Source organism: Oncorhynchus gorbuscha, linkage group LG08, assembly GCF_021184085.1.
Source record: "Oncorhynchus gorbuscha isolate QuinsamMale2020 ecotype Even-year linkage group LG08, OgorEven_v1.0, whole genome shotgun sequence".
Taxonomy (NCBI): domain Eukaryota; kingdom Metazoa; phylum Chordata; class Actinopteri; order Salmoniformes; family Salmonidae; genus Oncorhynchus; species Oncorhynchus gorbuscha.
In genome coordinates this window covers 63,466,818-63,480,092 of record NC_060180.1, presented here as the reverse complement: position 1 = coordinate 63,480,092, position 13,275 = coordinate 63,466,818, and the positions used below count along the sequence as shown (strand labels likewise).

At 43.0% G+C, this 13,275-nt stretch overlaps 1 protein-coding gene across 1 annotated transcript in view; it reads left to right on the top strand.

Annotated features, from left to right (window-relative positions):
* Positions 1 to 2,869: 2,869 nt before the first annotated feature.
* The window catches only part of LOC124041968 (phospholipid phosphatase-related protein type 5-like), a 46,431-nt gene continuing 36,025 nt past the window's right edge, over positions 2,870 to 13,275 (top strand). The window contains exon 1 of the mRNA XM_046360183.1: positions 2,870 to 3,356. Coding sequence (XP_046216139.1) covers positions 3,153 to 3,356 — 204 coding nt within the window. The 5' untranslated portion in view covers positions 2,870 to 3,152. The remainder of the gene's footprint in view (positions 3,357 to 13,275) is intronic.

Here is a 13,275-nt window from a genome sequence, read left to right as displayed (position 1 = left end):
GTCTGGGCCACCACCTAAACATTAGTCACTAAGCAACCGCAAAAAAAACAAAGCAAAATAAATTATTATCATACCAAGAGTGTACATAGAGGACAAATACAGTAACTGAACCAAGATGACTGTTTAGTTTCGCTCGCTGACTGAGCTACCCTGCGTTATTTTAGTGACTGTGACAAATCCATTTGTAGGCTACTCTCTGTCTCAACTCCACATGCCTGATTGGGATGGCAAGTCTCACCATCTTATATTCAGATTTAGGTTACCATGTCTCATTGCAAAAGGTTTAAGGGGATTGCATGTATTTTTTTTGTCTATTGCTGTTGTGCCGACCTGAGAAAGATTCATTTAGTAAAGATATTCAGGTGTATGGCAGTGGATCTTTACTGAAAAGGTGACATTGATTTGATGTTATGAAATAGGACTTGTTTGACTGGATATGAAAAAAACAGCAGTTCATCTAGTGTGTCATTCAGTGACAACGAGGTCATCAGGTTGTTAGTACTAGGAGACAAATATTTTCCTGTTCGTCATATTCCACTAGAGGGTGCACGGACTTGCCACAATATTGTTAAAATGAGGGAACTAAAACAAATCACGATGAATTAATGTTATCAAGAGGGAAATGTTCTTAGTTAACCATTTCTACAATACAAAGTGTTACTGAATATGTCTTAGATCGTCCTTCTATTAAATCTACCTGATTGTCAAGGTGATCTGAATTTGAGTAGTGTCAGCTTTTCTTGGTGAATACGACAGTAGTAAATACTAGGAAAACAAGACACCTTATCAGTATTGATGTTACTGTAGCATACAGTATTTCATTCCCCATATACATTCAATTAATTCACAGTAAACACATTCCATATTCACTGTACAATGTTTATGTGCTGTACTATCATCACAAGAACCTTTTGATCTCGATGATGAGGGGAACGACATAACAGTATCAACATCTGATTTTCGTAATCCATAATCTGATATTCATAATCTACAAAAATATGTGGCTACTGTAGGATACTCCATGTTTATTATGCAATACACCAAACGATTAAAGAAATTCAGGGTTGCCACTGGAACAATACTTGGTTTCCTTTGAAATAATCATGAGGTTGCTGAATAAATTATGGAGCACCCACCTTGTTTAGCTGAGCCACAACTTTTAGGAAGAGGGATTGTGACAGTCACAGCACATTTAGCACATTTTAGGTTGGACTATTAGGAACCAAACTCTCATCAGATCACCATCAGAAACCCTCTCTACATCAGTGGTTACAAGAATAACACTGTTAAAGATGATGACATCAACAGGATTTATGAGGACGGTGAGGAGGACAGTGGCTATAACAGTGGCAACAGAAATGCTGCTGCTGCTGAAAAAGAAGAAGAAGACAGAAATAAACACAAGATTGGATACACAGTTGAAGTCGGAAGTTTACATACACTTAGGTTGTAGTCATTAAAACTTGTTTTTCAACCACTCTACAAATTATGCGTCAGATCACACTGGGCAAACGTTGCCTTATTATTCTACAGGCATCTTATTAGTGTAGGATTTGCATTCCTTGAGCACTATTACAACGATTTTCATATTATCTCCCCACTGAGCTCTGTCTCTAATGATTTTCTGTCCATGGATGTAAAGGAAGGAAGTATGCTGTTTGGAAGTCTTACCATTATTTTCTGAAATCGTTCTCTTTTCAAGATATCTGTAGTTATCTAGCTAGTAATCACGTGCTTGAGCTTGAGGTTACATAGCAAACCAAAAGTGGTTCTGTCAACATTCCCAGAACATTCATTAGGTTGCCCCAAAATGTCTAATTACACAAAAACTGTCCAGTTGTGCTAATTTGCCTGATGTTGCAAGAACATTCCCAGAACACATGTTGTTATTACATTACCTGGAAACCTAAACCTAAGAACCTCAGGGGAATGTTCTGTGGTGGTTGTTAAAGATGTTGTGCACAACATTTTAGTGAATTTTAGGAGAACATTTCAAGAATTTTTAGTATTATCTTAAAATAAAATAAAAACATTTTATCATGTTATCATCCTAATGTTAGATAAAATGATAATTAGAACTTAATGGGAATGCTAGCAGCTAATGTCCTGGGAATGTTCCCGGTTTGCTCGACTCCAGATGACCAGGTGTGTGTGTGTGTGTGTGTGTGTGTGTGTGTGTGTGTGTGTGTGTGTGTGTGTGTGTGTGTGTGTGTGTGTGTGTGTGTGTGTGTGTGTGTGTGTGTGTGTGTGTGTGTGTGTGTGTGTGAAGGACATTCTCCATTTGATTTATTTTGGCTGACAGCATGATTTATCTAAGTCAAAGACCTCACGGCCTGAAATGCACAGTATAGTAGATCATCAACATCAGGACCTTTGGTCACAGCAAACACACACACACACACACACACACACACACACACACACACACACACACACACACACACACACACACACACACACACACACACACACACACACACACACACACACACACACACACACACACACACACACACACACACACACACACACACACACACACACACACTTGTAGATTACCTAGAGAATATCATAGCCTATTAACACCTGAAGAGCATGAGTCATTGGTGAGAATTTGGCTGCTACTGACCTGTATACTTTTTTGATATGCATAAAACATCAAACTGATGTCAAACAATATGTTTTTTTTTCGAGAATTGTGTTTTTGACCCATAGCCTAGTATTTAGCTCACACATTAACGTTAACAAGTGTTTGGGACTACAATAAACGCAATATTGTCTCATGGTTGGCGCGCGCTGTCCCTCATCATCGCTCGAGGCGGAAGGAGCGCTGCACGCCACGCATATCTCTCGCGCCATCGAGTCCATTCCATTCCACGCGTGCATTTTCTACCCCCCTCCCCTCACTTTTGCGCGGAGCTATTGAGTGGTGTCATGACTGAAAGCTCGCCTGTTCACTCAACACAATGTTTTATGGATTATCTTCCCTTGTAGTAACGAGAGATAGATGTGGAAGGAACGCGGAGCGAGGCGGAGCACTGCCCGGGTTACAGCAGTAGCCTAAAAACCGGGCGACTGGGGGGTTCCATTCAACCGGGCTTTTCTAATGCCCGTCGTTTTCGTGGAGCTCGGTTCGCTTCACCTCTGTGATCATGCTTTACTTCCAGCTGGTGATCATGGCAGGGACTGTCATGTTGGCTTACTACTTTGAGTACACCGACACTTTCAACGTGCACGTCCAAGGGTTTTTCTGCTATGACAATGCATACACGAAGCCCTACCTTGGACCAGAGGCGTCCAGTGCTGTTCCTCCTGCCATACTCTATGCAGTGGTCTGCGGAGTGCCGTCGCTTCTGGTGAGTTTTGGGAAATGGACAAATGTATGGATAAGTAAGGCATAAGTTAATGGACACACCGATTGTATAGAGATGAACAACACAAATGTCAAACTTTAGGTTACAGCAGTTGCACAGCTATCCCTTTGGAAAGAGGTACTCTAACCTCAATGAGGTTACCTGGTCAATTGTTGTTGTTGCCATGTTGGCAAAGAATCGATGGAGATTGGTTGTGCCAGCCATATATTATTGATGAGCCATTCAATATGTCCCTTGCTTTTACACGTTTGACACTGTGGTGCAGTCACTACTGCATCCCTTTGACAGTCCCCATGGATGTATTCAGGTGTTTCATCATTTTGTGATGAATAAATAGATGTCTTTCTTCAAGCTGCTGATGCCTGACAATGGCGAACTCACCATACAGCCAACTAGAACCACGAGGTATAATGTCACGTTTAACGTAGTCTTACAGGTGCTGTACTCTATTTGTATGGGTTTAGGCTTAAACAACAGCTAGATAGATGCATTGGGTTACAAGAAAACATGACAATTTGTGATTATTAATGGAATTATTTTCCATTATGGGTACTTCCATTTGCCAAACCTACTTAGTTTATTTGTGCAAAACAGCCAAAACCTGTCTGTGAATTCTTATTAATACTTCTCTCTTCTCAGCTGTCAAGGTTTGGTCCATTTGGCGAGATGTCGTCATCTTTAGTGGTCCTCAGAGGCAGTTAGTCTGCAGTGATGTTACAGCAAAATGCATTCATTCAAATGCATTCATTCATTGTAGTCCTGCTGCCATTTTTAACTTCTGACATGGGAAATCATTAACAGTAAGAACACGCCTCAGGCTGCAACATGTTTCTCAAGGAGTCTGTGTGGGTGGGTGTATCTGTGTGCTTGTGTGTCCTCCTAGACTAAACAGCCTACACTCTTAGAAAAAAAGGTTCCAAAAGGGTTCCTCGACTGTCTCCCTAGGAGAACCCTTTTGGGTTCCATGTAGAATCCTCTTTGGGAATTGTTCTATATTGAACCCAAAATCATTGTACCTGGAACCAAAAGGTTCTACTTGGAAACAAAAATAGTTTTTCAAAGGGTTCTCCTATGGGGACAGCCAAATAACCATTTTAGGTTCTAGATGGCACCTTGTGTATAATAAAAATGTAGTAACAGAACTCTGAATTTATGATCGACTGAGTCAGGGCAGGCCTCGCCTCCCCCATCTCAAACTGAGTAAGTAAACGATGCTATCCAACCTTCTAATTACCATGAATTTCTACCAGAGTTGCTACCTTTGAGACTGGAGGTAAGATAGTGAGAGAAGAAAATCTAGCAATACCAAACGTAGGACAAGTTTTTATTGCAGATAGATAGGGAACAGCTAGGAGAATCATTCAAAAATACCTTTTACTCAGCTGCTCTAAGCTGCTCTAGAGAGCTAGATTAAAAGGCCTGACTTGACACCTCAGTGTAGTATTGCAGATGTTAACTAGCTAGTGAGAGCTAGCCATGCTTGTTCAGTGACCTCACCTTTTTTTGAGACCTGAAGTACTGCCACGGTTTAGTAGGCTACCACGTGTCAGTAGCTTTGTGGGTTTTACGTATTGTTGGGAATGCAAATCCTTTTCAACTATGCGCCCAAAGGCGTATGTCTGAGGACCTTTGAGTTGAGTACAGAAATCCTTGGCTCTGTCAGTTCCTGGGCTGTACAGGGATGGATTCCATTTTATCATTAGAGGTGGTAAATATCTTACACAGTCCAACCCCCAAATCCTAGGAAGATTAGAATCAGAAACATCCACTGAAGTCTCTCACCGGCTTAGCCTTGCCCTAGAGTTTGCTGGACCTCCCTTATGGCCCTATATCATGTTGAGGGGGAATTTGTGATGAGCGAGATATTGACGGACCCAGCTATCAATAAAAGAGTAGCTGCAGAAGCATCACCATCGAGACACACGCGCACGCGTTTGCACGAATGCACACACACACACACACACACACACACACACACACACACACACACACACACACACACACACACACACACACACACACACACACACACACACACACACACACACACACACACACACACACACACACACACACACACACACACATACACAAGACAATTCAAACACTGACTTCTCAAGCTAAAACAAAGAAGATGGCACAGTTTTCCACTGTGCTGTCTTTAAATCAAATCAAAATGTATTTTCCACATGCACAGGATACAGCAGGTGTATACAGTACAGTGAAATGCTTACTTGCAAGCTCTTCCTCAACAATGCAGTATTCCTTGTGGAATTGACAAGAGAGCAGGAACCGACTGGCACCCAGGCTAGGATGAGCTAGCTTTATACAGTATCTATGTTGTCAAGATGTTGCGGTGACTGTATTACCGCCAAACCGGCGGTCACCAGTTATGACCATTTAGTCACGGTAATTAGGCTTCTCCAAGCTCTGATGCTGGTCATTAGTAGCCTACCAAACTTTCTAACTGCCTGGTAATCAGCACTCTAATGTCCCTCTAATTACTCTGACATCAATGCAAATGTAATCGGAAATCTAATCAAACACTTCATGAGAGCCCATGAGCTCATGTTGCGCAACATTTCTATAGGCTATGCAGTTGCGTGAGAAAACAGAGTGATGGCCTTTACTAAAAACAGGAGGATCCCATCAGCTTTCTATAGGCTAGGCATATTATATGTATTTCTCAACGTTCCTAATATTACGCAAATTGATTATATTTACAACAGGAGTATGTATAGCCTACCTGGCTGACATGGAAAGGAACCACGTGAAAAACGTTCTCCATCCTCTATTTAAGTGCATAGATGACATGTATTTTTTCCCACTGCCCTTGTTTTGAGACAGATGCATCGTAATGGTCCATTCTAAATCAAAGCAAATTTCACACTTAGTATTTTGTATATGTAAAGACAAGATTAAATCAAGAATAGTCTGATGGGTGACAATATTAGCCTATCACTTGGGAATTATATATTATCACTTGTGATTGATGTCCAGCATAAGAAACAATGCCTTTTTTGCTACTTTTTCTAATCATAGTTGCACCCCTCATGTAGCCTAGCCCATTCGCCAATATGTTTTGATACGGTTTGTATCACAACTAAAGTAGCCAAATAATTTTAAGAAGTTAAGCACATTAATCCGCTTTACAATGGGTGTAGATCCTAACTGGCATACATAAGCAGTGCGTGAGTTTCAAGTTTGGGGAAGATAATTTTCACCATAAAAATGCACCTTTATAATAAAAGCTTTACATGCATAATTGCATTTGCGGTCATTTTTGATAATGGTGTTTTCTGCTAATGGAACATTCGTACTGATAGTCTACTACCAGGTGCGCATTGCTGCACTTATAATGTGAAGAAATAGCCTAATAGTTGGTCAACATTTTAAGCTAAACGTTCTCATCTGTTGCGTCAGCCACATTGCGTAAAAAAGCTAGCGCATCCCACAACTATGTTTGGAATATTTATTTCTCGTACAGAATAGAATAGGTAGGCTTTTGTACTATGGGGGATAGTAGATTGACATAGTGTCAGGATTTGGTCAGGGTTGTTACGGTTTTTGGTCACTTGATGCCCCCATTGTGCCTTTTGACCTTTTGTTTTCCCTTGATCCCCATTATTATTTGCACCTGTGCCTCGTTTCCCCTGATTGTATTTAAACCCTTTGTTTTCCTTAGTTCTTTGCTCTGTGTTTGTATGTTAGCACCCAGCCCTAGTACTCTGTGAACTCTTGTTGATCCCGGTGGACTCTCTTGTGGAATTCTGTTTTTTTGTTCTTGTTTGTTTGTTTTTGAGTATCTTTTGAGGCTTTTTGTGCTATACCTTCCACCTTGTGGATTTACCTTTTTGTCTTGGAGGATTACCTTTGTTCTTGTGGAATTCCTTTTGAGGTTGTGGAGTTACATGTTTTCCTGAAGAACTTCACTTTTTACTTCATTAAATACACCGTCTCAAGTACTGCTGTGTCTGCCTCATCTTCTGGGTTCTGCCGACTATTCGTGGCTCAGTTGGTTAAGTGACTGTTTCTCACTCCGGAGACCCGGGTTCGTAACCGGGTCCTGACAGAAACGCAGAACCAAAAATGAACCCAGAGGCAGCCAGTTCCCAGGACCTTGTTGCCATGCTGTCCCACCACCAGGAGACTGTCCAACGCCACGAAGCCGCCCTGGTTCAGCAAGAGGCCTTAATGGCTAGACATTCTCATCTTCTGTCGGAGATGCTGACTTCCATAAAGCAGATATCTGATCGACTTACCCCGGCAACAGTTCCCGTCCCAGTACCTCAGATTCACGTACCCATGGCAGTTAACCCCCTGGCTGAACCTTGTCTTCCACCTCCCCAACGGTTCTCAGGTGATCCAAGTGCTTGTAAAGGGTTTCTCACCCAATGTTCTCTCTCCTTCGAGCTGCAACCCTCGTCGTTCCCCACCGACCGGTCTAAGATCGCATATATCATCACCCTGCTGTCGGAAAAAGCCCTGGCCTGGGCTACTGCTGTGTGGGATGCCCATAGTTCCTGCTGTGCCAGCTACTCTGCCTTTGCTGAGGAATTCAAACGAGTGTTTCAAGGCCCAAGCAGTGGTCCTGACTCAGCCAAACAGCTCCTGACTCTCCACCAAGGTCGGCGCAGCGTGACGGACTATGCCATCCAGTTCCGCACGGTGGCAGCAGCGAGTGGCTGGAACAACGAGGCGCTCACGGTGTGCTTTCTGAAAGGCCTTTCCGACACTATCCAAGATGAACTGGCCACTCGGGAACCACCGGACAATCTCGAGTCCCTGATCAAGTTGGCCTCACGCATTGACCAGCGTCTGAGAGAGAGAGAACTCAACCGTAGACCTCTAGCACCTATCAGTCCCAGCTCCGAGTCCCCACCTTTATCCTCGCTGGCTCCACCGGAACCCATGCAGATTGTCCTACCATAAGAGAAGACGTTGCCACTTTCGTCAATGCCTGCCCCGTGTGCTACCAGGGCAAATCTTCTCACCTCCGCCCGCAAGGACTCCTTCACCCTTTACCTGTTCCCCACAGACCCTGGTCCCATATCTCTTTGGACTTTATTACTGGCCTTCCTTCATCCCATGGCAATACTACTATCCTAGTCATAATCGACAGGTTTTCAAAGGCGGCCAGGTTCGTCCCTCTGACTAAGTTACCTTCTGCCAAGGAAACGGCTGAGTTGGTAATTAATCATGTGTTCCGAGTCTTCGGCATTCCTCAAGATATGGTTTCTGACAGAGGTCCCCAGTTCGCCTCTAGGTTTTGGAAGGCCTTCTGCCAACTCATGGGGTCTTCTGCGATTCTATCTTCAGGGTACCATCCGGAGTCCAACGGCCAAACAGAGAGGATGAATCAAGAGCTGGAAACCACCCTCCGATGTATGACTCGTAACAACCCGTCCACATGGTCGTCCTTCATTGTTTGGGCCGAATACGCGCACAACACCTTGCGCTCCTCCTCCACTGGTATGTCCCCGCACGAGTGTCAGTTTGGCTATGCCCCTCCATTGTTCCTGGACCAGGAGGCAGAAGTCAGAGTGCCTTCAGCCTTGAAGTTCGTCAGACGCTGTCGGCTTATGTGGAGGAAGACCCGTCTTAATCTTATGCGTTCCTCACAGAGGTACCAACAACAAGCCAACAGACGTCGCCGTCCGGGGCCTACCCTGCGCCCCGGCCAGAGAGTCTGGCTCTCCACAAGAGACTTACCACTATGGGTGGAGTCTCGCAAGCTGTCCCAAAAATACATCGGTCCCTTTAAGGTTGCCAGGAGAGTTAACCCAGTTTCTTATCGCCTACACTTACCCAGATCCCTTAAGATTAATCCCACGTTTCACATTTCCTTGTTAAAACCTGTTCTTTTTTCTCCCCTTGTCCCGGCAGACAGATCTCCCCCTCCGCCTCGTGTCATTGGAGGCCAGCCGGCTTATACCGTCCATCGGATACTGGATTCCCGCCGGGTGCAGCGGTCCTGGCAGTATCTGGTGGACTGGGAAGGCTACGGTCCCGAGGAGAGCTCCTGGGTTCCTGCCAAAGACATACTGGACCCTGACCTCATTCGTCAGTTCAGGGCCCTCCACCCTGAGAGAGCTGGTAGGAACGTCAGGAGCCGTTCCTAGGGGGGGATTCTGTCAGGATTTGGCCAGGGTTGTTCCGGTTTTTGGTCACTAGATGCCCCCATTGTGCCTTTTGACCTTTTGTTTTCCCTTGATCCCCATTATTATTTGCACCTGTGCCTCGTTTCCCCTGATTGTATTTAAACCCTTTGTTTTCCTTAGTTCTTTGCTCTGTGTTTGTATGTTAGCACCCAGCCCTAGTACTCTGTGAACTCTTGTTGATCCCGGTGGACTCTCTTGTGGAATTCTGTTTTTTTGTTCTTGTTTGTTTTTGAGTATCTTTTGAGGCTTTTTGTGCTATACCTTCCACCTTGTGGATTTACCTTTTTGTCTTGGAGGATTACCTTTGTTCTTGTGGAATTCCTTTTGAGGTTGTGGAGTTACATGTTTTCCTGAAGAACTTCACTTTTTACTTCATTAAATACACCGTCTCAAGTACTGCTGTGTCTGCCTCATCTTCTAGGTTCTGCCGACTGTTCGTGGCTCAGTTGGTTAAGTGACTTTTTCTCACTCCGGAGACCCGGGTTCGTAACCGGGTCCTGACACATAGGCTAGTGCTTTTGCTGTTAGTTATGTCTACTCATCTTCTTGGATGACGAAAAGTAAATGTGGACAGTTCTTCCAATATCGTCAATATGTACCTTGGAATTGGATAAGGATGAGCGCAGTTGCATCCTCGGCGTATCTGTCTTCACTTGTAGCCTGTGAGAAAGACCCAATCACATGACGGAGAGCCATGTGAGAAGTGATTCTGAGTGCTTAGCACTCTGAGAAGGGCATAACCGCCACTGGCCGCAAAAGGCATGAATTTGTATAGGGTGCGTAATGGCCACACAAGGGGATGCCGCTGTGAAATTTGAGGTATTATCAAGAGCTTGTCAAATTGTGAATGAGTGACTGATGTAGTGTGTACAGCCTGCATGAAAAACAAAGCAGAGCTCCTGCCTTTCAAGACACTTTTTTCTAAATCATCATTAGAGTCGCATAATGCAGTCTTTCAATGTATTAAAAATCAAAACACATTGCCCAACATTTGTAGTAGGGATGCACAATATATCGGTAAGCGTGATGGAATCGGAAGATATTAGCTAAAAATGCCAACATCGGCATTTAATTTAACCGATGTCAAGCTGACGTACATACCTATATAACATAGGTAGATGATTAATGACACCGGGAAAAATATAGCGCTACACGTACAACACAGCTGTGTGGATCGAGCAGTAAACAAGTCGAGCTGTCATTTGAAAGAGTAAGAAAATTTCAGCGAGACAACTCAACGGCAAATCCATTATCACAAAGATAATGGAATGTATTGCCCTTGACAATCAACCGTTCTCTGTCGTGGATGATGTTGGCTTTCGCCGACTGGTCGAGCACCTTGAGCCCTGGTACACACTACCAAGTAGGGACTATTTTTCAGATGTTGCCCTACTGGAGTTACACAGTATTGTTGAAATGCACATCCATGAGCTACTTGCTATGGGCGTCACTGCTATTAGCTTCACGACTGACATATGGACCTGTGATGTCAGCCCCATGAGCATGCTGAGTCTGACAACACAGTGGGTCGATTTTGTACTGAGGAAAGCTGTATTGCACGCTTAAGAATGTGCTGGTTCTCATACCGCTGCTGCCATTTCAATGGCATTTGAAAACATGTTTGAAACCTGGAGACATGAACACACTCCTAGCTCCATTTCGAACAACTGACTCGAGAAATAATCTCATCAACTGCGTCTGCAGCAGACGTGATACCCTCTGTCATGGCATTGAAACACCTGCTCAACAAAACTGCCAACACAGACCATGGGGTTAACTTAAAAGTACTCTACTAGACGCTGTGAACAAGCGATTCGGTGGCATTCTCTGTCAGCCTCTTTACTGTGTCGCCACCATGCTTGATGCTAGGAACAACAACCATGTGCACCGAGGAAGAGAGGCCACGGACAGACAGAGCTGAAACTTCACTGCTTGACATGTATGATGGAATCCTGGTTGAGAATGAAACGACTGAACAAATGAACAATGAAACAGCACAGCAAGTAAGTGAAAGAAATAGGTTTTAATGATGTTTTACTGGTAATGGGGACATACGTAAATGTCACCAAAATAACTTTTTGGTCAGTGTGTGTGTGCGTGTATGTGTGCGTGTGTGTGTGTTTCAACTATTTATCTGTACTAGAAGGCCTAAAAGGCCGCGAAACATTTTTATATTGGGTATCATTATCAGGTTTTTTGACAAGGAAAATATTGGTTATCTGTATCGGCCAAAAATGTCATATCGGTGCATCCCTAGTTTGTAGAACAACTAAAGTTACATCAATAACTCTAAATTAAGCATATAGGAATACCCATTTCTTTATTAACTGCTCAACACAGAATAGCCGTATGTGCACAGTCCCTCATTGTTTAGAGAAAATATTATATTCAGCTTTGTTCAATTCTATTCTTCATACTATATAATAATGCCACAGAATTCTAAGCAAATCTTGTCCGCTAAAGATTTGCTAAATGAACTAGTGTAGGCCACAGACATTTGACATCGCCAGGTCAGGACCTAACATAAGGACAACTCAGAGTATGCTAATCTGTTCTTCTGAAATAGACTACATTTTCTTCATATCATGCTTCTTTAGACCTGTCTAAAATAATGGATTTATTGTAAAGGTGTAGGCTATATGACGTGGATTTATTAGACTTTTTAAAATGTAGATGTTCCAAAGGTCTGTATCAGTGGCTTGTTGGAAGCCAGGAGATGCTAAACGTCTTTATGTTAATTAATGGTCAATTACCCTGAGACTGACAGTTATTTGCTTGACAATCACCGGCTGATGAAATTTCGTGACCGCCACAGCCCTAGTCAAGACTTCTATTTTTGACAACACATGTTAGTAATGTGTACATTACTAATTTGATGCAGGAAAATTACTGCACTGGGCTGTATCAGGGTCACCCAGAGTGTTTCTTGGTAGTCTTAAACAAATCTACTTTGAAATGGAAGTATACACCTCACATACATGTTATGGACTTAAACAAACGAAAACACCTGTACCATGTCAGATATACAGTTGAAATGTATTACATTTTGAGTTTAAATTGGTTTCCGTCGCATTTTCCACTCTACCGATGATTTTGTGACAAACTGTTGTGTTAAATAGCAAAACTGGTCTTGGTACGTGTGCTCTGCCAACAGCTTGCAGACACAGTGAGGATAGGCTAGCCTACATGATGACATTATTATAGACGAGCAAGATTATTTTTATTTGTCAAATGGCAGCCAAGCATCAATCATCGTGTCACCAGAATAAGACTCTTGATATTTATTGGAAAGGAGCATCAAGCTCATCACTGTGCACATTCACCACCCTGTGAAGTTCATCATAATTTATTTAATCTGTAGCCTAATAAACTGCATGCTTTCCCCAAGTCGTAGTGGGAAGACCACACAACATGTCATTGCGTGACTGCAACTCTACTACAATATAATGGTTATTATATCAGTATTTGCATTTCCCCTGCCATTTCTCACATTATACATTTTACAGACACAAAAACATTCCACCTTGTCCAGCGTATTTTGTTTTCTCAAAATGTGGAAACTTAACCGATAAAGGCCTGTCGTGACATTTTTTTATCCAACATGTACTTAAACTCGCATAAAAATGTTGGATGGAAACGTTGTTTTCATACCATGACATACATTGCATTAATGTTGATGGGAAAGGACACATTAGCTCTATACATTGTGCACTGCTATTGACATTGCCTTAACCAGGAAC